General features: G+C 46.6%; 1 protein-coding gene and 1 long non-coding RNA gene across 5 annotated transcripts in view; one reads left to right on the forward strand and one right to left on the reverse strand.

The window, feature by feature from the left end:
• The window catches only part of LOC135377481 (uncharacterized), a 100,297-nt gene that overhangs the window by 63,017 nt on the left and 11,610 nt on the right, over positions 1–25,670 (reverse strand). For both annotated transcript variants that reach the window (XR_010418115.1, XR_010418114.1), the window contains exon 3: positions 24,971–25,057. This is a non-coding gene — a long non-coding RNA (uncharacterized LOC135377481). The remainder of the gene's footprint in view (positions 1–24,970; positions 25,058–25,670) is intronic.
• Positions 2,551–25,670, forward strand: part of LOC135377478 (von Willebrand factor D and EGF domain-containing protein-like) — a 35,238-nt gene continuing 12,118 nt past the window's right edge. Inside the window, exons 1-11 of one of the 3 annotated variants that reach the window (XM_064609899.1) lie at positions 2,551–2,804; positions 19,008–19,177; positions 21,006–21,273; positions 22,100–22,311; positions 22,398–22,487; positions 22,853–22,991; positions 23,531–23,742; positions 23,898–23,971; positions 24,090–24,153; positions 24,626–24,826; positions 24,911–25,071. In XM_064609899.1, coding sequence (XP_064465969.1) covers positions 2,714–2,804; positions 19,008–19,177; positions 21,006–21,273; positions 22,100–22,311; positions 22,398–22,487; positions 22,853–22,991; positions 23,531–23,742; positions 23,898–23,971; positions 24,090–24,153; positions 24,626–24,826; positions 24,911–25,071 — 1,682 coding nt within the window. In that variant the 5' untranslated portion in view covers positions 2,551–2,713. Of the gene's footprint in view, positions 2,805–19,007; positions 19,178–21,005; positions 21,274–22,099; positions 22,312–22,397; positions 22,488–22,852; positions 22,992–23,530; positions 23,743–23,897; positions 23,972–24,089; positions 24,154–24,625; positions 24,827–24,910; positions 25,072–25,670 lie in introns of those variants that run through there. The other 2 variants (XM_064609900.1, XM_064609901.1) reach the window with 2 other exon arrangements.

Genomic DNA, 25,670 nt, shown 5'->3' on the forward strand with positions numbered 1-25,670 from the left:
GCTGGAGCAATGAGTAACGTAATTTAATTACGAAGAAAAAAAGGAGTTTAGCCCAGCTAGTGCTCTTGTGGGGCTTCGCGTCCTGCTCCAGCAATACGAAGAAACAAGGAGGTCAACGTAAGAAATACACCACTGGCCTCTCTTTGATAGAAAGCGGATAATAAATTGCTACGTACTTTCACGAAACAGTGGATAGGAGGAAATACTTGTCATTTAATGCATACGCTATAGAAAAAGGAGCACCTACGAAGGCGTCACGTCTCACAGTCATGCTAAGCGCAAGAATTGTCCTCAAGCTGTATCTCAATATAGACAGCCGAGTAGAAACGAATATGATAAAACATGTACAGTTAAGTGCATGAGCTTTTATATTTTTCCTCCAGTAAGGGCGTTTCAACAGGCTGTCACTTGCTTCGTGTCGAATATTAACGAGGTCACTTTGCTAAAACTACTTCCTAGATGTAAGCCAGATGTGTAAGCCAGATAAGCGTACCATGTAAAAAAAGAAAGAAAGAAATCTCGCTGGTCGCTCTCGCACAGTCTGAATTACTTTGCTTCACTCCGATTATCTAACATACTGATTATATGGAAATCCTAACATAAATCTGAGGGCAATATACTATAACTTGAGCGCGAATAAATACATGCACTAAAAACGCCCGAAATATGCTTGCAAGTATGCACTGAAAATCTTCGAAATATGCAGTAAAAATTCTGATTATATGTTATGCTTTTCACTGTTCTTGGTACAGTGCTTGACAAAACTTTACGGAACACGCTCCGGCGCATTCCTTATCGTCAGAATGACACGCTAGAAGCGAATGGGACCGTACGGATTTACAGAGAGGCGACTCGGTTACATAGGCAAATATCTGTAAGTCCGTACGGTCCCATTCGCTGCTAGCGTGTCACTTTTGAGGAAGGAATGCGCCGGAGCGCGTTCCCTAAAATTTTGTCCAGCACTGTACAAAAGCAATGCATCGAATGCTTCTTCATCTTATTTGGGATCACACGAAAAAGTAAAACCGGCTTCGTCCTGCAACACACAACAAATAATACTTGCGTCACAGATATAAATCATGGAGCTGAAGGCTTCGCGTTCGGCACTGCATCATAGTGCCGATTAAAATGTGAACGCCGCCCGCCTTCGTAACGGCAAAGCGCCGACCCCGAAGTACGGCCGCATGCAGGCAGTGGAGGGTGGGGCAGCCAGGGTATGGGCTGAAGACCGTACCTGACCTCATTGAAACACAAAAAAAAACATTCCATTCTCACCAGAGGTTTCGCGAAAGAGGACCCCCAACGCTTACCAGAAACCATTAAAATCATCTACGAAAAAAGAAGCAAGCTCTCACACCTGCAAATATGGCAAAATATGCACTACACATGCATGTTCATGCGAAATATGCCATAAAGTGCAAAACATGGATATATATATATATATGCACCATATAACCTTACTGATCGGTCCCAAACCAACATCAAAAGTGTTTTTTTTTCGTCATCCAGATACGAAACCGTATAAAAAACAAACAAACAAACAAACGCATGCATTTGCATGAAAAGCCCCACTCTAATTATTAAAATTGAAAAAAAAAAAGTCGAAAAAGAAAACAAAACGAAATAAAAGCAATAAGTAGGCCAATAATGACCAGTGCCACCTCAGACATCAGCAGTGCTTTGTTGGTAGGTGTGCAAACCACATGGTCGCCGAGTCTAGGAGATCGTGATGGAGCTAAACGAACCCTCCAACAGACTTTTCAAAATTTCTAGCATTTTTCCAAGCATTTTTCGCAATAAAAGGTGTAGCGTTTTGCAGACTGTGCCGCGATGTAATAGTTTCCTCTTCTACTTTTCAATTACTACAGTACAGTACTTACTACTTACGTACAGTAATTACTTTTTGTCAACATTCGGGTATCGCATCAAAACCGTAGTCGTTTCTACAGTATTCACTACTAGCAGACATCTCTCACCGCGCTACTCTGGAAGTCTTGCCAAAGAATACAATCGTTTCGCAATTGCTTCAATTGGCGGAACTACTGGCGATGACATCACTTGGAGTAGCGAGCTAACCGTCCCTTTCCTAGTATGCATAGACTACGCCTACACGTTCCAATTACGCATAGACAATATATGCCAGCGTCAGTATCTACTATCGTAACGCTCATGCACGCGTTTTTCGGTACCGGTACAACTTCTCAGGCAACATGATTTTCATGATCCACCAAAGCCAGTTTGCACACAGTCGATACCAGCTACGTGCATCCCACCGCAAAAGGGAGCTCCGCGTTCGCCACGAACAAACAAAGAAGGATCAGGGAGCTGAACAAACTGCACACATACGTCAATACGTGATATCCTCTTCCGCACACGATATGTAAACAGGCCGGAAGAGCAGCATACACATTCTATCCCGCAGCGCGCGTGTCTAGCGTACTGACTGCCGTCCATCGATCAAGTAATTTCAGCATTTTCCCAGAGAAAGCACTGACCCCGTGATCCCTGCACCAACCCTCCAAATGAATTCCTACCAGAACAGCCATTGCAAATTCATAAGGGTCGCCCCCGAAGAAATGCCGACGGAACGACGGGAGAGAGCTCACGTCCCCCCCTCCTAAGTTCTCCTCCTCCACGGCATCCCACACAGGTCCCAGCGCAGTTGCCAGTATACATTATACCATGTGGCTCTCGCGGTAGCAGTGCCCGAGACATGACTTCAACTCCGTACGTCCAGCGGACCATCCCTGGCGCCTTGATCTCAGTGTGGATGTTCCTGCTGCCCTGCGTGGCTTTCGGAGAAGGTAGGACCTCTCGGAGTGTATATTATGCGGAAGGGTTCCAGACGGACGCGCCGTGCCACTCAAAGGTCGAATCGTTTGAGATGCACTTTTCATCCTTGATGGGCACGGCCGTCTTCTGGTAGGAACGCTTTCAGTAGCTAATTAGAGGCTCAGACGGCTGTAGGAAGGGAGGAATATTAGGACGGCGCCGAAAGGTTATTTATTAGCTTTAATTTCTGGCTGGGAAGGCGCGTCGCGGAGAAAGGTGTGTCAGTTCTTTAGGGATGCGAGGAGATGAGCGGGAATGAATCTCTTACATTGTATCTATTGGTTCCTTTTGCTATTAATGTCGTTGTTATGTTTGTGTTTTTTGCGCGATTAAGAATATATACTTGCTTATATAGTTATGATTCTGATGGCGCTACACTCAAGATCAAGTTGTTACTGTCGAGGGTTATTCGTGTAAGCAAAGAACAAATGAGCTGTGGAAAGCATGATCTGGAAAGGCAACAGATGAAGAAATTTATTAATAAAAGCTATTGATAAAGTATCGCATTTGGCGATGAACCACCCCAATCGTCATCACCAAAATAGAGTTATTTCATACGAGGGATGTCGACATTAAGGCGGACAGGATGTCGCAACATGTAGTATAGCTTGCGTAGATATACACGTTCATAAATAAGTTTTCATTTATTGAACCGTCTATTTATTTGTTACCTTTCCTGTTCTTGCTGTACGCGACACGTTCCTTTCGTTTTTTTTTAAATTTTTACTCGTATCATTTCGGAGTCTTCCGCCGTGGCAGAAAGGAAGCAGAACAGGTTAATATTAATTAATTAATAATATAGTTAAGTTTCCTAATAGTCGAACGCAGATGACTTACAGTGCCGTATGCGCTGCACTATTCGATGCATTTTTGCAACTCGATCGGTTGTTAAGAGAAACATTGCCTAGCAACCATACCTTCACTCAACTTGCACGATACGATTTGTCTGTCGTCCGACACAAGAAGACGGAGGTGTGTCTTTCGAGGCAAGGAGACCTGCCTCTTGGACACCAGCTCCTCATCTTTCATCGCTCTTCGAGAGGACATCAGCCAACATTCCTTCGTCTACTCATTCTACTGATTGAGACATTCTTTCTTTTTACTTTGTACGCACGTCAGCAATTCCAGTCGTAACATAACAATATTAGGTATAGCAACAAAGAGAAGCTTTGTCGTCACTCTATCAGCTGCTCTTGCTCACAAGGCAGGGCATTCGCGTGAATGGATCCCATAAGCAGCGCAGCACAAAAGAGCTATTTCTGCCACCGAGGCTCGCTTAAATCCTTATCAAACGAAAGGGTACGTGTCCAGTTACAGAGTGGCGCAGGTCTTCGCTCCAGTTGTTGAACCCGACTCACCCGACAAACTGCTATCGTTCTAACGTTAGCCAAATGTTTGAATTACCGAGCTATCAGCGACAAGCGGATTCTTTCTTTCGACTGTAATGCATACCTCCGCAGCGCTCACAAGAAGAACAAGGCGACACACTGTGTTCTGGAGACGCAAGGGTGCGCGCCGCTCGGAAGTCGAGGCCGCATTTGTGGCCGCGAAATAAGGCTTTTCTGTGTCTGAACGTCTGGGTGCACTGGAATGCAATCAGGATGCCTTTTCTTCCGTTCGCCTAGCTACCTACTTACGGCTACAAAGAGTGAGACCAACAGAAGCGGCTGTACCAGGATGTGCCCTATATGGAACTCATTATTTCAATGTCTAGTCATGTATCAACGCCTTCCTAAAAAAATTCTGCCGTATATTTTGATGTCTCTTTAGTTGGCCCTCTCGATAAGCGTTTGTGCCTCTTCTTTCGGTGGTTACCATTTGGCTGCATTCAACGAGGACAACCGAATCAAACGTTAGAAAAGAAAGCATGCATGACGTTGACATTGCCTTGGGTTTGTGGTAAAAACTCGAGGCAATGTTAACGTCATCAAGCCAACACCAGCTAGCCTGCCTACTCCTGTTATACGAAGGAGTTACCTCAGGACGAGAGGCGGTCTCAAATGAAATAACAGTCTTTCCAAACATTCCCTTCTCGAAACAAGCAATTCCCTTCATACTTCTTTACCGGTTCGCTAAATTTCTACCCGTCTACCTCCTGTTATGTTAATCAAAACATGCATGTCCGCAGTGCTACCCCACAGCACTTGCAGCATGTCGCCACACAAATAGACATACACTTTGCCCCCCCCCCCCCCCCGTGTAAATCTACCCCAGTTACCTAAAGCATGCATGTGCGTTCATGAACTGACGGCATTCCAGAGATGGTTAAATCAGCCGTAACAATCATATTGTCACAAAATATCGTGCAATCGTGGCAAAGTGAAGCAGAATGTGTGATCGAATTACAGCCCAGTTAAAAAAGAAGGTGAAAAAAGGCAAAGTCAAGGAGAGAAATTGTTCAGTTATTAAGATAAAGCAGCTTTCTTCCATCACCACGGATAGCTTACTGGTGCCGTTGCAAAATTTGCTGTTGCCCACGCAGACCCTGTTACGGCCTTCAGCGACACTCCAGAACGAAAGTAAGAAACTTCTGGTGCACGGTTGAATGTGATGCATAAAATGACCACGTAGAATAGTAAAATAAAACTCGCAGCCCATTCTCTATATAGCTAACTTTCACAATAGTCCTTGGTGGTCTCCATCTTGGTCGTGCGCTCCTGTAACGTCCTCGAAGGTTAGTGTTTCGTGCTGAACGAAATCTTGCTCACAACACATGCACATGCACACCTCGCAGCCAGACACATCTTTAACGTCATAACCGGTGGGCGGCTCCACAGTAATCGTGAATAGTTTACTAACACTTCACAGCTTAATACAGACTTCATTTAGTTGTAAGGGAACCGCTACCGAGGAACCATTGAAGCTCTCATCAAAACTTTCATTAGACAGACTTTCACGAGTACAACATTTATCTCGCGCGATAAAATACGGAAGCGCGTCTTGCGGCCGTTAAAGTTTTCGGAAAACGTTGATGATATCAACACATAAAACTGTAGCAAGTCACGCAGGCTATAGCTTCATGATATGGTCCACCTGTCTGCAATCTCATTAAGATACTAAAACAGATAATGGGAACAGCACCATAACTTTTTGACAGGTGCATCAGATCTAGCTTACTTATTGCATCTTGTAATATACAGGGTGTTTTTCTTATCCACAACATACTAAAAAAAAAAAAAAGAAGACGATATACAACAGCAACAACTTTATTTTGAGAGGAAGAGTGGGGAGGTTCATCGCCAGAGGCGATACTCTACCCCATTGCTGGTGGGGATGTGGGGAATAAAATAATGAGCCCCTTCACAATAACGACCGAAGTCCGATGGCGTCCAGAAATGTCAAAATAAGCCCTTGATGTGGCCTTTACAGCTCAGTGGCGTTACCGCTTGAGACAAGTTGACTCTCCCACCTGCTGCCACTGTGGTGCTCTTGAGTATCTGGAGCACATTCTTCTTCATTACACCCATTACCAACCTTCCCGAACCGCACTCTCCGAGTCTCTTAGTCAGCTGGACTCTCGCCCCTTCTCCCTATCGAAATTGCTTGGTCCCTGGCCCAATCCAGCCCAGCAACGATCTGCGCCCAAAGAAGACCATATGAAATCAGGATGGATGCCGATTTTGCAGTTGAGTTACACGGCCATGCGAACCCCCCCCCCCCCCCCCCCCCCCCGGCGAGAGTGTATAACTATGGTGGCTAGTATAACCACTAGATGACTAGTCACCTAAAATTCATTAATTACGTCTTTAATTAGAGGCTTTTGGGTGGTGGTGGCGGTGAGAAGGCTCGCCGTTGTCGGCCTGACAAAGGTGGGAGCAGAACGGGAGCCAATCCTCGTTGGTAGCCATTCAGTTTTTAAAAATTCATGAAACGAGCTCGCCCAGAGGAAGAACAGTCTCTGTTCGAAATATATATCTAATAAATCAGCAATACAAATTACTTCTCCTATACATGGTCACAACACACACCTATGTGTCCATAGGTACCTCTCCTACTTGATGAGAATCTATTTTGCGCAGCATCCAACATCAACAATCAGTATCAACAATCCAAATCGTAATTCAAAGGTCGGCGTACGTGGGAGAGTTCCGCCCGTTGACAACCTAGCCAGTGGAGACACCACAAAGACTGAACGCCGATATTTCTGCATAGTATGCAGCATGATCTATTGTGCTTCTGTACAAAGCAGTAACCGTGTTTGTATCCTGAGTCAATGCCCACAGTATATGGCTGGTAGCGTCAACCAAATCACAAATACAAAATGCAGAATAGTATCACATGACAACGCGTGTCTGTGTCCTTAGGACGAGAGCCGCGGCTATTTCGAACCGAGATTGCTCTTCTTTTGTTGGCATGGTATTTAAAGGGTTAGGGATGACGTGTTAAGGGTACAGGGGTATGGCAGGTCGACAGCTCGGTGGGTGGGAAAAACTCATCCTCCGTCTTTTCTCTATTCTTTCGTAGAAGACAGACGGATGTATTTTCCTTATCTATCGAGCTGTCCACCTATACAATGCCCACCCCTCAACACGTCATCCCTAAACCTTTAAATACCATGATAATGATGAGGACGGTGCCCGGAGGAAGAACAGTCTCTGTTCGAAATATATATGTAATAAATCAGGAGTAAAAAGTACTTCTCCTATACATAGTCACAACACACACCTATGTGTCCATAGGTACCTCTCCTACTTGATGAGAATCTATTTTGCGCAGCATCCAACATCAACAATCAGCATCAACAATCCAAATCATTGTCCAAAGGTTGGCGCACGTGGCAGAGTTCCGCTCGTTGACAACCGGGTAATTCCATCGACCAAGGTCCGCCGATGACATTTTTCGATTCCAGTGAAACAAATATATGTTGGAAACAACCTTAAGTAAAGACGAAAGCAGGTTCCTGGAGCTTCCTACGATCAACCAGTCCACAGATGGAGAGGGGGTAAGGTGGCGCCGTCTTCGCGACGTAATTTTTTCTCGCCACTTTGCATCCTTACTGATGCCATTTCATTCGCGTCACAGCCCTCAAAGCTAGCACACGTAAAGTCCGGGCACTCTCGTATACCTATACGGAGTGCAAACGGTGTCACTTTAAAGGGACGCTGAAGAAAAATTGCCAAAATCAGCAGATAAGACAAAAATTGCACATTTTTTAGCGCTAATAGCTCCTCGACGGCAAGTTAGATATCCGTAAATGAAGTACGCTTTTACTGCGCAATCTTTCCTCTATCGTTCAATATATAGAAAACCATTGTAACCCGTTTCGTTGCCTAAAGAGATGTCAGCAAAGTAAGGTGGGAGCAGAAAATTGCCGATGTTTGGTATGGCGTATTTCAGCCGCTGCAATACTTATTCCAATAATTTTGCGGTTACTGAAAGGCAAACGTATCCTCTAAATGGAGCTGTAAAAATATGTCGCACTATTTTAGTAGTGTGAACGCAGCGAAGTTTCTCTGTGCCCAGGTCTCGCCGTTGCGACCTTGCACTCCGGCTCCAGTTTCGAGTGGCACGCCATCGCGTGTTTCCCATTTCACAGGGCCTTCCGTCTCCCTGACGTTGCATTGATTCTCGCCGCTGGCACTTATTTGTGGACATGTCCACGTCGGCATTGTTATTTACGTGCAACGCTTTTATATGCCGTTGCGAGACCAACAGATCGCGTATCTCTATTATGTCGCAGCGACTGAGAGTGGAATCCTGACTCGCTATATGTAGCTGTGTACAGCAACAAGTTTTGCAACAGTTTTGTCAATACTGCACAAAGTGTGCGCCTTAAAAAAAAAATTGTACTGGGAAGTGCTACCAAGTGGCTATTGCTGGAGGTGCAGTCTTTAATACAGCCGCAAAGAGAAGTAACAAAAAACTGTCCGGCTACAGTGCACAGATAGCATATGCACCCCTCACCCCCGACATTATTTGGTCAATTAGATAGGATTTGGTCAATAAGAGGAAGGTTGCACCACGCCAGACCAGGCGAACCCTTGTCGTTAGAATGCGTCCCTCATTCTTTTTTAATAACATATGTCACGAATAGATGTCACGATAATTTCCACCGCAAAAAGGCATGACGTATGCAATGTAGGCTGACAGTTTTTGTTACTTCTTTTTGCGGCTGTAAACACGGCACCTCCAGCAATCAGCCACTGGAAGCGCTTCCCAGTAAATTAAAAAAATTCCCACATTGTGCAGTATTGACAAAACTGTTTGAAACGTTGTTGCTATACCTAGCTACATATCGTCAGTCAGTACTCCACTCTCAGTCGCTGCGGCACAATAGACAGGCGCCATCTGTTGGTCTCGCGCAACGGCATATAACAGGGTTGCACGTAAATAAGAATGTCGACGTGGACATGTTTACAAATAAGTGCCAGAGCCGTGAATCAATGCAACATCAGGGAGACCAAAGGCCCTGTGAAATGGGAAACGCGCTATGGGGTACCACTCGAAAGTGGAGCCGGAGTGCAAGGCCGCAACGGCGAAACCGAGGCACAGAGAAAAATTCGCTGCGTTCACCCTACTAAAATAGTGCAACATATTTTTGCAGCTCCATTTAGGAGACACGTTGGCCTTTTAGTAACAGCAAAATTATTTCAATAAGTATTGCAGCGGCCGAGGTATGCCATACCAAACATAGGCAATTTTCTGCTCTCCCCTAACTTTGCTGACATCTCTTTCGGCAATGAAACGGGATAGAATGGTTTTCTATGACTTGAACGATAGAAGAAAGATTGCACATTAAAATCATACTTCATTTACGGATATCTGACCAGCGGTCAAGGAGCTACGAGCGCTACAAAATGTGCAACTTTTGTCATATCTCCTGACTTTGGCATTTTTTCATCGTCCCTTTAAAGTAACACCATTTTCACTCCGTACAGGAATACTAGGGTGCCCAGACTTTACGTGTGCTAGCTGTGAGCGCTGTGACGCGAATGAAATGGCATCAGTAAGGCTGCGAAGCCGCGAGAAAAAATCACGGCGCGAAGACGGCGCCGCTTTATACCCCATCTCCATCTGTGGACTGGTTGATCGTAGGAAGCTCCGGGAACCTGCTTTCGTCTTCACTGAAGATCGTTTCCAACATATATTTTTTTCACTGAAACAAAAAAAAAAAGTCACCGGCGGACCTTGGTCGATTTAAAATGGAATTACCCAACCTAGCCAGTGGAGATACCACAAAGACTGAACGCACATATTTCTGCAAAGTATGCAGCATGCTCTATTGTGCTTCTGTACAAAGCGGTAAACGTGGTTAAACTCGGAGTCAATGCCCACAGTGTGGCTGGTAGTGTCAACCAAATCACAAATACAAAATGCAGAATAGTATCACATGACAAAGCATGCCTGTGTGCTTAGGACGAGAGCCGCCGATATTTCGAACCGAGATTGCTCTTCTTTCGTTGGCATGGTATTTAAAGGGTTGGGGATGATGTGTTAAGGGTCCATGGATATGGCAGGTCGGTAGCTCTGTGGGTAGGAAATACCCAACCTCCGTCTTTTTTCTCTATTCTTTCGTAGAAAGCAGACGGACGCATTTTCCCTATCTACCGAGCTGTCCACCTACACAATGCCCATCCCTCAAGACGTCATCCCTAACCCTTTAAATACCATGCCAATGATGAGGACTTTGCCCGGAGGAAGATTGGAGGAAGAGTGGATTATCTGCCCTTCTACTGAAACGAGCACGTACGTTGCCGAATTTTTCTACGCAAATGAGCCAAAACTGAAACCGCGTGGATCATTAGCACAAGGAGAACAACGTCCATTCATCATCAGAGGGATGCGAGCTTTGGAGCCCAGATAAGCTTCCGACGGAGAAGGTCATGCGCACCTGAGGCGCGCCGTTTCGGTTTCGAGTTGATTTTGAACTTTTTTTTTTCTCTCTCTCTCTTCTGGGAGTTTCCACCTGTAGTGACAAGAGCTACCGTGGGTAAACGAGAAACGAAGCAATTTGTGCGTTGCTGCTGTGTACAACTAATTCCAGCAGCAGCAACCTTCACAGGCAGGAAAAAAGAGTATAACTAAGAGTATACATGGTCACAACACACACCTATGTGTCATAGGTACCTCTCCTACTTGATGAGAATCTATTTTGAGCAGCATCCAACATCAACAATCAGCATCAACAATCCAAATCATAATCGAAAGGTCGGCGCACGTGGCAGAGTTCCGCTCGTTGACAACCTAGCCAGTGGAGACACCACAAAGACTGAACGCCGATATTTCTGCATAGTATGCAGCATGATCGATTGTGCTTCTGTACAAAGCAGTAACCGTGCATACGACTCGAGTCAACGCCCACAGTATGGCTGGTAGCGTCAACCAAATCACAAACACAAAATGCAGAATAGTATCACATGACAACGCGTGTCTGTGTCCTTAGGACGAGAGCCGCCGATATTTCGAACAGAGATTGCTCTTCTTTCGTTGGCATGGTATTTAAAGGGTTAGGGATGATGTGTTAAGGGTCCATGGGTATGGCAGGTCGACAGCTCGGTGGGTGGGAAATATCCATCCTCCGTCTTTTTTCTCTATTCTTTCGTAGAAGACAGACGGATGTATTTTCCCTATCTACCGAGCTGTCCACCTATACAATGCCCACCCCTCAACACGTCATCCCTAAACCTTTAAATACCATGCCAATGATGAGGACGGTGCCCGGAGGAAGAACAGTCTCTGTTTTTTCTTAAATTCTGTGTTAGCGCCGCCAAGCAACTGTGGCTTTGAGCGGCGTACAGATGTGGACAGACTGAGAGAAGACAGCAGGAAGGAATGGGGGACAGGGGGATTAGTATGCGTCCTGTGCCGACATTCGTCTGGAAAGTCTTCAGAAAACCCAGGGAAAACCTCAGACAGCACAGCCGGTGGTAGGATTCGAACCCACCACCTCCCAGTCTACAGCACGACCTTGGTTACCACCAACGAGCGGACGCCTTAGCCCGCTCGGCCATGCCGCTGGTTTTTTTTTTTTTTTTTCCCAAGGACGGTTTATTTCACACTGTTACAGTTCAAGACGTAGATGTTATTTACAATGCAAGATGCGGTATGTGATTAAGAGGGATGACACAAGAATACATGCTTGAGATGAAGTATGTACAAAAGTGTGAGTGTGATTTGAGGACCAGGGTCAGTCCATTGATACTCCGTGGGGCTTGACAGAACAAGCTCAAGTACTTTGAGCTAGAAGGGTCCTCCGCACTACCTAACAAAATAAGTATGTCTCACGGGAGCTCGCCGCCTGGACGGATCGGGAGGTACCGAATAGCCCGCACACTCAGGTAGATGTTCCTCTTAAAGGCACGCTGGAAGAACTCCCAGAAGAAGAAAGCAACCAGTTGTAGTTATTGAAAGCCACGAGGAAACCTCGTTCTCGCAGCCAAGCGCGCACAGGTAGAGTGCCGGTGTGTAGGTGGAAGAAAAAGTCTTTCACCTTAGCCTCTACAAGCATCTTCCTGACTCGCACGAGCACATCTTCCCCTGGACCCGAGCCGAAAAGCTAAGACCCTCTATGACGTGCGGTGACGGTTTCTGCGTCCACGGCGGGCTGCCACCGTCGTCCATTGCGCTGCTTTCCCACTCCCGGTGTCCTGCGAGGCGGCGGGATTGCCAGACGGTGACGATACCTGGGTACCTGACGCTGGCGTGACCGCAATTAGGGTGTCACTAGAATCCTCCTGGATGTCACTTGAAGAGCCCACTCTCAAGGTCTTGACGGCAGCACGGTGAGGCGATGAGGAGAGCCTTCTCTTGGTCACACTGTCGTGACAGTCCATGTCTTCTGCCCACGTGGATGTGCCCATACAACTTTCAGTGTTCGTGTCCGGAAATGGAGTCACCGCTGGGGCTCCGCCATCAGACGGGACAGTTCCTGTATCAACAAGTCCACCGTTGACTTCCGTACACACAGGCTCCGCCGCATGTTGACGAGGAGGCGCCTTCTTCACCAAAAGCACATCTTCATCGTCACAATGGTCCATTAGGTCTTCCTCACGATCCTGTACGGACACGACGGCGGCGTACGACCTTGGGCAGAAGGCAGTTTCATGACCAAAGCGCTTGCAACTGCTGCACTGAGGGACCTTACACTCCCGGCGTATGTGCCCTAGCTGCTTGCACCGAAGGCACAGTTGCGGCCTGTCCTTACACAAGACCAGCACTTGAGTGCCGCAGATAGTGATGAGGTGCGGAACGTCCATAGCAGTAACGTCCTTTTTTAGGCGCAGTTTCACAGAGCGCGACAGGGAACCGATCTTTCCAAGGTCAGGGTCCGACCAAGTAATTCTACTGGCTTCTTCCACGTTGCCGTAGTTCACAAAAGCAGCCCGTATGTCACGCTCTGTAACGGCGGAGGGAACCCAGTTCAGCCGCAATTGCAGGACCGGATTAGTGGCTTCTAGGATGATGCACTTCTTTCCCTTGACCGTGAGCTTCCGATGCGTCATCAAGTGGTCCTTGGTAGTGGCAGTTTTAAATTGCAAGAGCCAGACGTGGTTATACTGATATTGTCCAAGGTCCTCAATGTCGGAAAATTGAAAAAGGGATGGAAGGGCCAGCTTAAAATCCGCCGCGGTGTAAGGCCTACCTGTGACATCGGCGTGGAGAACAGTAGAGAGGCTGAAATCCAGGGTGGACGAGAAACGGGGCAGAATAATAGGGTATTCGGCAGACTCCGGGGCAGCCGTAGACGGGGGAACAGAGCCAGAGGCAGGTACAGAATGAACAGAAACCTGGCCATGGGCCATTGGAACAGCGGAGCTCGCGGAGAGCGTGACCGCCATGTTGATGATCTTCTTCTTGCCGCCATGCCGCTGGTATAGTCTCTGTTGGAAATATATATCTAATAAATCAGCAATACAAAGTACTTCTCCTATACATGGTCACAACATACACCTATGTGTCCATAGGTACCTCTCCTACTTGATGACAATCTATTTTGCGCAGCATCCAATATCAACAATCAGCATCAACAATCCAAATCATAATCCAAAGGTCGGCGCACGTGGGAGAGTTCAGCTCGTTGACAACCTAGCCAGTGGAGATACCACAAAGACTGAAAGCCGATATTTCTGCATAGCATGCAGCATGATCTATTGTGCTTCTGTACAAAGCGCTAAACGTGCAAATCACAAATACAAAATGCAGAATGACAAACAACAACTTTATTTTGACTTTGGAGAGCGGGGAGGTTCATCGCCAGAGGCGATACTCTACCCCATTGCTGGTGGGGATGTGGGGACTAAAATAATGAGCCCCTTCAAAATAACGAACGAAGTCCGATGGTGTCCGGAAATGTCAAAAGAGCTTTCAGCGCAGATCGTGGCTGGGCTGGATTGGGCCAGGGACCAAGCAGTTTCGATAGGGAGAAGGAGCGAGAGTCCAGCTGACGAAGAGACTCGGAGACTGCGGTTCGGGAAGGTTGGAAGTGTGCTCCAGATCCTCAAGAGCACCGCAGTGGCAGCAGGTGGGAGAGTCAACTTGTCTCAAGCGGTAACCCCACTGAGCTGTAAAGGCCATGTCGAGACGCATTCGGTGGATTAATGCAGCATCTTGACGAGAGGTGTTTTGTGGGATGCGGAAAGCGAGCGTTGGATCAACTCCGGTCAACATAGATGGAGGGAGAATGTCGGTTGTCCATTGGCGGGAAACCAGGGGTGTCTCTCTCAGCAGAACAATACTGGTCCGTTTCCAATACGAGAGTGCTGCTTCTGCGGCGCTGTCTGCCTGCTCGTTCCCCACGACACCACAATAAGGATGGCATAGAGTTCCGCAGCTGTGGAGGAGGTTGGATATGAAAGGCGTCGTCCGTGCACTACGGTTTCGGATGGTATGACGAATGCTGAGGCGGACTTGTTGTTTCGGGATGCGCCATCGGTATATGCTGCCGTAAACGTAGAAAACTTCTCGTCTACCAGAGCATGAAAATGGGCTCGGAGGACTTGAGGGGGGACCTGATCTCTTCTTTCCAGAAGGTTTGGAAGGCTTACAAAAGTCGGCGGTACTGGCAGAGACCAGGGGGCTTCCGACGGTATAATGTCCTTAGCTATGAAGCCAGTGAGAGTCTGGCGTGTCCTCTGCGCTACTCGATAGAAGTCGCTTTCAGGGCGGTATCGAATTTTCCTGAGGAGCGGGTGACGGGGAATGTGAGCACGCAAACGTAGGAAGTGCCGAGCCGTTTCACGTTCACGTAGAACCTCAATCGGGAGTTCACCAGCTTCAGCCAGTACTTGCCGTGTTTCAGCTATTCTTGGAACTCCGAGGCAGCGACGAAGGCTTCGAGCAAACAGGGACCGAAGGGTGCTTAATGATGTTGTTGATATCCTGTGCAGAATAGGAAGGCTGTAAAGCACAGTCGCCCTCACCAACGCCGCGTGAACTGCGAACAGGGAACGCTGATCACAGCCCCATCCTGAGCCAGAAAGATGTTGAATTGCGGGGAGCCATCACTGCACTTTAGTTTCAAGGTGTTTAATGTGCCGAGCCCAGCGCAAGTCCGAGTCGATTACCACGCCAAGGAAGCGGTGGAAGCGTACCGGCTCACGCTTCTTTGCACCAACCCAAAGAGGGAAATTGGCCATAGCTTTGCGCGTAAAAGGGAGCTCGACACACTTTTCGGGTGAAAGGTCCATCCCAAGGTGCGTGAGGTACGTATGGACATTATTTAAAGCGAGCGGCAGGTGGCGCTGTATGGCTGGGCGTGATTTTCCGAAAGGGCGACGTCATCTCCATACACGGAAAACAACACTTTGCGAGGAATTACTGATTGTAGGCCGGCCATCACCACATTAAAGAGTGTCGGACCGAGAATACTTCCTTGAAGGACTCCTTGAGGAACAGGATGCTGAGGGCTTTGGCCTTGGGACGTACGGAGAGCGACAGTTCGGTCCGTAAGGAAGTGTTGGAGCCAGATGAAGAGCCGACCGGATACCCCAAACGAGCGCAAGGCGTGCAGCACACAAATGTGCGAGACGGTATCATATGCGCGCTTGATGTCGAGGAAAACCGATAGGAGGATCCGTCGGGGCACGAGCATGTTGAACTGTAAGACTAGGTCGAGAACTGGATCCATGGAGCTTCGGTGGCGACGAAATCCAGCCATTTCGTGAGGGAACGACGTTGTTTTTCGAGCCAGCAGTCGAGGCGATGCAAAACCATTCTCTCCATCAGTTTCCCCATACAGCTTGTCAGGCTCACAGGGCGAAAGGAGGATAGGGCATTTGGGGGCTTGCCGGGTTTCAAGATGGGAACAACCAATGCCTCCTTCCAGGTGGTAAAGATCCTTTTTGCCAAGAGGTATTATACACATGAAGGAGAGCTTGGAGTGACCGCCCGTCAAGGTTTCGCAGTGCGGCATAGGTGATTTTGACGGTACCCGGAGGAAGAACAGTCTCTGTGCTTTTTGTTTTTGATTGCGTGTTAGCGCCGCGAAGCAACTGTGGCTCTGAGCGGCGTACAGATGTGGACAGACGGAGAGAGGACAGCAGGAAGGAGTGGGGGACAGGGGGTTTATTATGCGTCCTGGGCCAACTTCAGGGGGAACTGTGCCGACATTCGTCTGGAAAGTCTTCAGAAAACTCAGGGAAAACCCCAGACAGCACAGCCGGTGGTAGGATTCGAACCCACCACCTCCCAGTCTTCAGCACGACCTTGGTTACCACCAACGAGCGGACGCCTTAGCCCACTCGGCCATGCCATTGGTAGTCTCTGTTCCAAATATATATCTAATAAATCAGCAATACAAAGTACTTCTCCTATACATGGTCACAACACACACCTATGTGTCCATAGGTACCTCTCCTACTTGATGGCAATCTATTTTGCGCAGCATCCAACATCAACAATCAGCATCAACAATCCAAATCATAATCCAAAGGTCGGCGCACGTGGCAGAGTTCCGCTGGTTGACAACCTAGCCAGTGGAGACACCACAAAGACTGAACGCCCATATTTCTGCTTAGTATGCAGCATGATCTATAGTGCTTCTGTACAAACCGGTAAACCCCTATCTGAACTCCCAACGTGAATAAAGGAACCAGTTTGTGTGGCTGGTAAAAATCACAAATACAAAATGCAGAATAGTATCACATGACAACGCGTGTCTGTGTCCTTAGGACGAGAGCCGCCGATATTTCGAACCGAGATTGCTGTTCTTTCGTTGGCATGGTATCTAAAGGGTTAGGGATGATGTGTTAAGGGTCCATGGGTATGCCAGGTCGGCAGCTCGGTGGGTGGGAAATATCCATCCTCCGTCTTTTTTTTCTATTCTTTCGTAGAAGACAGACGGATGTATTTTCCCTATCTACCGAGCTGTCCACCTACACAATGCCCACCCCTCAACACGTCATCCCTAACCCTTTAAATACCATGCCAATGATGAGGACGGTGCCCGGAGAAAGAACAGTCTCTGTTCGAAATATTGGCCGCTATCGTCCCGAGGCACTTCCTTTAACATCTTACCGGTTCGCTGAATTATCTGCCCTTCTACTGAAACGAACACGTACGTTACCGAATTTTTCTACGCAAATGAGCCAAAACTGAAACCGCGTGGATCATTAGCACAAGGAAGACAGCGCCCATTCCTCATCAGAGGGGGACGTGCTTTGGGGCCCAGATAAGCCTCCGACGGAGAAGGTCATGCGCACCTGAGGCGCGCCGTTTCGGTTTCGAGTTTTTTATTTTTATTTCTTTTTTCCTGTTCTGAGGGTTTCCACTTCTAGTGACAGGAGCTACCGTGGGTAAACGAGAAACGAAACAAGTTGTGCGTTGCTGCCGTGTACAACTAATTCAAGCAGCAGCAACCTACAATTCTTCAGAGGCAGGAAAAAGATTATCAACCATGCTTGCTCAATATATGGTAGGGATCCTCAATCCATCCAGCGGCGATGTGGTTAAAGCATCTATAAAGAACTCGCATGCGACAGCTTGAATTCGCACGTAAATCACTATACCGTGCCAGGGACATCTTAACATGCAAAATCCCCAAAGGGGCCCACGCCATAGAGTCCTTCGATGGAGTACAGTCGCCTACCTAAAATTTATAACCCTCGTGTACGGAGAGGAATAACGTACTATCTACGAACGTCGGAAAAAGAAAATGAAAAGGTCCCTTATTTTTTTTTTTCGAATTTCCTTCCTACGCAGACTGGAAGTGTTCGTAGAGACCGAGGAAGATAAGAATAGCGTAGAAAGACATTTCTTTTTTTATAGTAGGCACGCGTTTAAATTTTCAACTCAAGGGCCGCGTCTCAGTTGTCCCCGTATTTCGGGTTGCGATATTCTAAGGATCAGACAGCAAATTGTCAATGCGACGACACGGTTATGGCGTCCTGCTCGTTGGTGATAGCCAAGGTGGTGCTGAAGACTGGGAGGTGGTGAGTTCGGAACCTACCACCGGCTGTGCTGTCTGAAGTTTTCCCCGGGTTTTTTGCGAAGACTTTCCAGACGAATGGCTGCACAGTTCCCCCTGAAGTCGGCCCAGGATGAATACTAACCCCCTGCCCCCATTCCTTCCTGCTGTCCTCTCTCCATCTGTCCACATCTGTACGCCGCTCATAGCCACAATTGCTTCGGGACGCTAACACGAAAAAAAAATGTCAATGAAAACTTTTTAAAAAATAGGTAAGTTGTGTCAGCCTAAATTGTCAACCACGAGCGATCATTCGTACAACATCTGAGCGGCCGAACCAATCCCAACTGATCGGAGAGCAGCGTGGCATAATTTCTTGGGCTGACTGGTTGTGAAAACAGGAGGCTTCCATCTTGATAGTCTTCCCATAGGGGTTTGGAGGTTTTTGGTTGTAACTTTGGATTGCGATGTTGAATACGTTTGAAATTTACCACGATGAAACTTACGAATTAGTTCCAAGCAGGCGGACACAGGACTTTTCCACCGGCATTAATTAATTGACGAGTGCGGCGCGCCAGCATGGGTAAATTTTTATAGGTAGCTACCCCGTATTTCAACATCATGGTAAATAATAATAATAATAATAATTCGGGGCTTTACGTTGCGAGACAACGCCACAGTGGTAGGGTGTTCGACATTCTGGTGGCGTTGCTGTCCCAATACCTCAGCTATATTTTCCGCTCTACTGTCTCCGATTAATCTTATCTTTACTTGCTTTCTGTACTATGTTGAAGACACTCACTAACTTGACGTTATCCACTTTTCTGCACAGAAAATCCATGTATTCCACAGCACCACACCATCATCGATGACTTCAGACGACATCCGGATTACATCTCACCCTCACCTAAAGAGTACATCTGTGACAAATCACTACGACCAGGATGGTACCGGTTCCTGATCAACGGGTCCGACGCAGTTGTCCCAACAACATGTCCCAACGTAAGAACATATTAAAGTCTTGAACCTCGCTTTTCATGCGCACAGAATCTTGAGGGCTTCGCTTCAAAAGCTCAGAAGGCATCCTGCCGTTATTGCTGCACATGGTAGCAGATATCACACGTTCCAGTGTACTGCCAACAGTAGCCCCCTGTAATTGGTCTTTATATATCCCGACCTGCTACAACGTAAGTTACAACACAGTACCAGGTGACAATCAAGTTCAAACCTACTAAGGCGGGTGAAAAAGACATTGAAGATAATGGAATAAAAAAGAAATAGAAAAAAAAAACAAAAAAAGAAAGAACGAGACGCAGGTGGCACTAGTGCGACCAGCTGTTCCATGACGCTCGATGTGTGAAAGCACTGAATGATCAGTGAAGATGCAGTGAAGAGAGTTTAACCCTTCCGTATTTGGTTACTAATGTTGATACCTCCGAACAGGTGACAAGACTTTGCCGACCATTAATAGAGCGCTAGTTATAGCATACGCAACCGCCTTGCGGACCCAGAGAAATAGGGAATGCGCACTCCGCATTCCACGAACGTGGCTTTGATTTAGCGCGTGGTGCGCAGTAGGAACACTCTATTATACCGTGCGTACGCAAGGCGGTTGGGAACCATACAACTAAAACCCGATCTAATACATTCGGATAGGTTCATGAGGCACGTGCGGTGAACTCAACTTGGTTGTGTGACATGTAATAGTTCAACAGTACAGAAATACCTCCTTTGCCAGAAACCTCAATTATGAAACAGGTCGCTCGAAGCGGGTGAACCTTGCTAGTATCCCGTCGCCGGGTGTGCAGAACATAGAGTAAAGGAAAGAAACAGGATGTAACAGACGATAAATGTAAACATGAACGCAATACATCACAATTACCCTTCATATTGAGATAACCATCAGTATACACAACCCAGCTGGGAACTCCCTCGCCAATGACGATGTAATACGTCGCGCTACCCAAGCAAGCCTTGGTCACTAGGCGTACTTATGTAGGCGTAGGCGAGGCCCGTCACTGCTCTCCTTATAGTTGCATTCGCTCTTTCGTACTCTTTTACATGTCTCTAGCATGACGTAACTTTCGATAATAAGCCTCATCTGAGGGCGTAAAGTCACATCGAGTTACCCCTCCCGAACGCTTAGTTTGGTGCTCAATAACGAGAACAGGTTTGGCCAAGGCGAACGGTATAGCACCTTTCAAACTGCAGCGGGAAAACTCCATATAATATCGCGTACTGCAAGGTCTTGAATACTCTCCCAAGTGAAGTCCTGCGGTGTCGAATACAACATAACACACGGAAGGGCGTGTCATGTACAACAACAACTTATATTGTATAAGTCACTGTGAAGGACATGGCGGAGATAAACCATTTCCTTGGTGTATGCATAAAACACTGATGTGCCGATGAAATGGATTGCCTTAATCCCTTATACAGTAGGAAAGGAAGGTCAAACCACGTGAAATGCAGCAACGGGATTGTTTGATTATCTGGGATGTTTGAGACGAATGCGATACGAAAGTGGCAGAAATATTGCGAAGTGCTCGGACGATGGGGTAATGTAATTTTAGCTCGCTGGTAACTACGCTCGTATCGAACGAGCTCTCTGCAGTATTACTCATAAGACATACGAATTCGACTTTCAGCGCGCGGTATCATCGCCCGTTAGTGCATTTTATCTTGGGATGACTTTCTTTCCTCTAGGCACCATATACTGTTTCAGTGCATTACTAACTTTCTGCTATGGAGATAGTTTGCAAAAATCCATGAAACAGCGGAGAAGCAGTTTGAAACAATACAATAACGCCGGTAACTATGATTGTTGCAGGTGACAACATGTGGAACTCAGGCACCAATTTGGATCAGACTGAACAACGAAACTCTAGAAGAAAACAAAGAAATCACAGGTGAAGCCTGTGCCGCGTGGATCTTTCCTTCCACGACAACCCGAATTTGCTGTATCCTGAAGAGTCCGGCTAGAATTCGAAACTGTGGGGCTTTCCTGGTGTACCACATCCGGGGCATGAACGGTTGTAACCTCTCGTACTGCGCCGTTCCACAGCAGGACGACGCCACGAAAAGAGATGGCGCTATAGGTATGGCCACATATAATTAAAATTTGATTCCATTATTAAGTAGCAATTGAAAGGCTTCCGCTGCCGAACATGAACTACAAACATGTAAGGAAGTGGAAACAAAACGCACGGGTCCCAAAGCTGTAAAAATGTTGTCAAGAACGGTTCTCCAGTCGATGCAGACACTTTCAAAAATGGAATGAGGTGCCTTTTGGAAATGAAAGGTACTCTTTGACCCAAGTTGCGGTGCATGTTTTAAATGAATTTTAGTATGAGTATTTAATGTAATAAGTAATGTATAAAGTATTTCATTTCCATGTATGGAAATGAAATACTCAAGCGCAGAAGTCAAGGACGATGGCAAATACAGAAACAACATCGCCTCCGTGTCTCATGCCTTATGCTTTAAATTTGATTATTAGCTTTAGTAACTCTAAGAATGATATTGTCGGTGTGTCCTTTATAGTTACCTTGCAAGCTCTCACTCTTAAGATAAGTCAAATCACATGTCACTGTCTTTCGTATTCCGGAGATGAAAACATACTAAAAGAAAGCAAACATCAACACGAGTAATGATGCGAGCCTCCTTCCTGTACCGCAAAGTACCACTAGCGCTTGGCGCATTTCGTTTCCATAGAATGGATCACTAACTCACGTCGCAAACTTGGTGTTGAACTTGCGGACGTGGCTTGCAACATGACTCGTCAACACATATCATCCACAAAGGTCTTATTGTTTGTTGGCCTGGTGTTCACTGTAGACCTGCGAACTATGAAGGCCAAAGGAAACTTATGGTGAAAGTGGCTAATGTCGGGTTGTCTATAAATAAGAACGTCCAATATTCCAGCAGCGAAGCCGCCAAAGGTGAGGATCCGACCTCGTGTTCGAGGAACTTCCATATGGCTATTCTGTAGAGGGACGCCAACGTCAGGGCTGAGCTACAACATCAGCTGGTACAAGCACCCTACGAGGCACAGCAGGATTCGTTTGAAGGACCTGCGCGATTTAGATGAACCAGTGGACCGCCTACTGGTGTCGCCGATTATTCTCGGTACAGAGGTTCGAATGCATGGCTTCTTTAGACGTTGGTTCTTCTGACTTGCTGTGGGTTTTAAACCTAAAATACGCCTGTGTTTGTCTTTCAGGTGTCGTGTTCCGTGGTGGGATACAATAAGAGTTCGGAAGCAGAGCAAAGTTATAGCGCAATGAGCAAACTGTATTTTGTTGGAATTACGGTAAGTATTTCGAACGTGTTCAATGGAGCGTTTCAGTCACTAGGTCGTCCGTGAACTTGGCCTTATCTTTTTCTTCTTCTTTTTAGTAAGGAGATGTAGTTAACAGTCACTGTGCTCTCTCAAAGCACTTCGCCTGTCCATCTTGCATCTGTTGATATTGTCTTTTCGAAGTCAAGCCTGGTATTTAGTGTTGGCTGATGCTTACCTGACTTTATTTTTGTGTACACGTACGGGCCTCTGCACTGGCTCTTGTACTTAGATGTGCTCCATATAATATCTCCAACTAACGTGCTCTTGTCCTCCTGTTTGCTGACGTTTGCTGACGAGTTGTGGCGCAATAGTTGTCTTCATACTATTTCTTTCAGGCTACATCGAATCAGGTAAACCTGGCTGAAAACGAAGGACCAATTTCCATTAAGTTTGTTTCTACAATCCCTTTGTTCTGTCCGCCGAGATCTTCAACTGCAGACTGCCACATGCGGTTGTCGCTTTCTCAACGACCTTGTAAGTAGGCATGATCAGGTTGATGTTAGGAAGATTATGGTGAGGGAGGTGCTACTTAGCGTTGGGGACCGTCTATTTTCGAGTCACTGGTTGATTATGCATGACTAGAAGAAATTTTAAAACGACGAGACAGATTATATCGGCCCAATGTAGCTAATTAGAAAATGAAAGGCTACTGAAAATGGTTGTTCGTGCGTAGTCCGTGCAGCGTTGCATGAATTTGTTATGGTATTTTGGTATGTGGCTGTTTTATTGATTTTAGTATATGTTGCGTTTGCTTGTTCGCGTTTATGATGCCAGTGTTTGCATGTATTGCCACGGAGATACGGACGTATGTATTCTCAGTGCATTTATGTAACCCCGGTGTGACCGAGTGAGCAGCCGGGAGTCTGTACCAGCTGACGTTATATGGACCCCGGCCCACACATCATTCATGTTGTTGCCCCTTTGAATAAATACCAATACCAACACAAAAGTTCACAGCGATAAGATTCTGTTATGCTGCCATTGCATCATGGACCGTATTTTTGCCACTTCAGTAAGGAAAAGATCCTCATCCAGGGTGGCCTTATCGAAATGTGAGGTTCCACTGAAGCTGGAGGGCTGTTCGAGGCGTTGTACACTGGCTTACATCAATATTACTGCACCCCTCGACTATACAGACGAACAACATTTCAGCAGCGTTATCGAAGGCCATGTATCCAGCAGAGGACTATCCTTGTGGGAGGGCCACAAAATTCCACCACTAAAGGTAAATACTACGATGTACTAATACTATAACGGATCTGTATTGAATTCCGAAGCGAAAAGTGGGTCCCAAGTAGCCCACCTTTCGCGCGAATTACTCATTTGTACGTTCTGTTGTTGTTCGTGAACTATTACATTACAATATGTGTATCTTTACAGGTCCGAGTGAATGGCCTCCCTACCGGACGCTGCTATTCGTTCGCTGGGGTAAGGTACACGTCGTACAACGGCACGTGAGTTTCGCAATTAGCAAATGTCGCCAAATAATTGTAAAATTCCCAATTTGTAGTCAGCGTATACTCGCGTACTGGTGTGGGAGTCAGCTAACCCTCATTCGTTCATGATTTTCAGAAGCGTATTCGGAAGCATTAACGGAACCTTCTTGCTTCATAAGAGCGCCACACATAACTGCGAGGTAACCACGGCATTATTGAGCGGTGAACCTTGCGAAACCTTCTCAACCATGCCATATGCATAGGGCCTGACTTTTTCGGGTTTTATTTTTGGCCAAATTCGGGGTGATATTTTTCATTCGAAAATTCGGGTGTATTCGGGTTAAATCCCGTTACGGCATATTCTGTCGTCAGGAATTTGGGTGTATTCGGGTGATTTTTTTTTGTTTAATAAAAATTTGTCTTAACGTGGAACTAATGTTTAGCAATGTCATCAAACTTTATTTTAATGCACTTATGAGTGTGCCACGCGACCCGGATGTTTTTTCGGGTAGATTCGGGTTAAACCCGAATTTTACAGATTTCGTTCGGGGGGTAAATATCGGGCGGATACGGGTTTAACCCTAAAAAGTCAGGCCCTACATATGCAATGCATACCAGTGTCGACGGAGACTGTACAATGACACGCGCGATTTTTCTGTATGGCTCTTTCAGATACAAGTGCAAACGCAGCGATGCTATAAAACTCAGGTCCAGTTATGTACTTGCGGTTTAATTGTGAAGGATGAAAATTCCATAGTGAAAATCGACATGTGCCAGAGCATTCACGAAGTACCTTCGGTAGTGACCTTTGATCTGGCTGGGGGGAAGTCGTCCATTAGCATACTGGGATTACACGAAGGCCGGTTTCTGTTGGTACGTGAACCTTTCCGTGTCCTCCGTTGCATTCTACGATGTCGTTCACGTGCAACCACTTCGTATGTTTTTTTCATTATCAAGGTGAAACTTACGTCCGGAGGGTTCATCCAGATTATACTAGAAAAATGGGGAATGGCATACCTTTTAACCGTTCCCGGAATGAAGGCGTCAGATATCCGAGGCATCTGCAGTTATGATGCTGAAGAAGATGGCGATCCTGATGCGTTCCTGCAGAGAATGAAGTAAATTTTGTTCATTTTACTCTTCCGTTACTGTAGCGTACTGCGTATTACAGTGAAAACCCAATGGTAGGACTTTCCAAGGAGGGCAACATGTCAGGGCAGAATTATCTGTCTTTGCCCTGACAACGGTGCTATATACTCAAAAGAAATATTAGAGAACGTCATTTTGCAACAACTTATCCCGCTCAGCACCGATGCGGTGTGTAGCATTCACAGTGCGCGCAAGTTCGCAAGAAAGACGAACGATGCCACTTACAATACGTGCATGCGTTTCATTTGTCTCTATACCAGTTACTGTACTACAGTTACTCTGCTGACATGACGCTGTCACGGGGAGCTATAAGCTCACAAGCGCGTAAAGCCAACATTGCAAAGCCAACGTCCAGAAGGCGTTGTACAATTATAATCCCATAGAAATGGAAATCCCCAGCCTGCCTGACTGGACAGTCAATTAGACAACCAGGCTTCTCTACGGAAACCCTGGTCTCGGATTGCCACCGGCATTCGTTGGCCTCGCCGGAGACATATTGGTTATTATTGAAAGCATGTTTAAAAGTCACAGTCAATCTAAAAGTCAAAGGCACGCTCCTTCGTGAGTG

This window comes from Ornithodoros turicata, chromosome 1, assembly GCF_037126465.1.
Source record: "Ornithodoros turicata isolate Travis chromosome 1, ASM3712646v1, whole genome shotgun sequence".
Taxonomy (NCBI): domain Eukaryota; kingdom Metazoa; phylum Arthropoda; class Arachnida; order Ixodida; family Argasidae; genus Ornithodoros; species Ornithodoros turicata.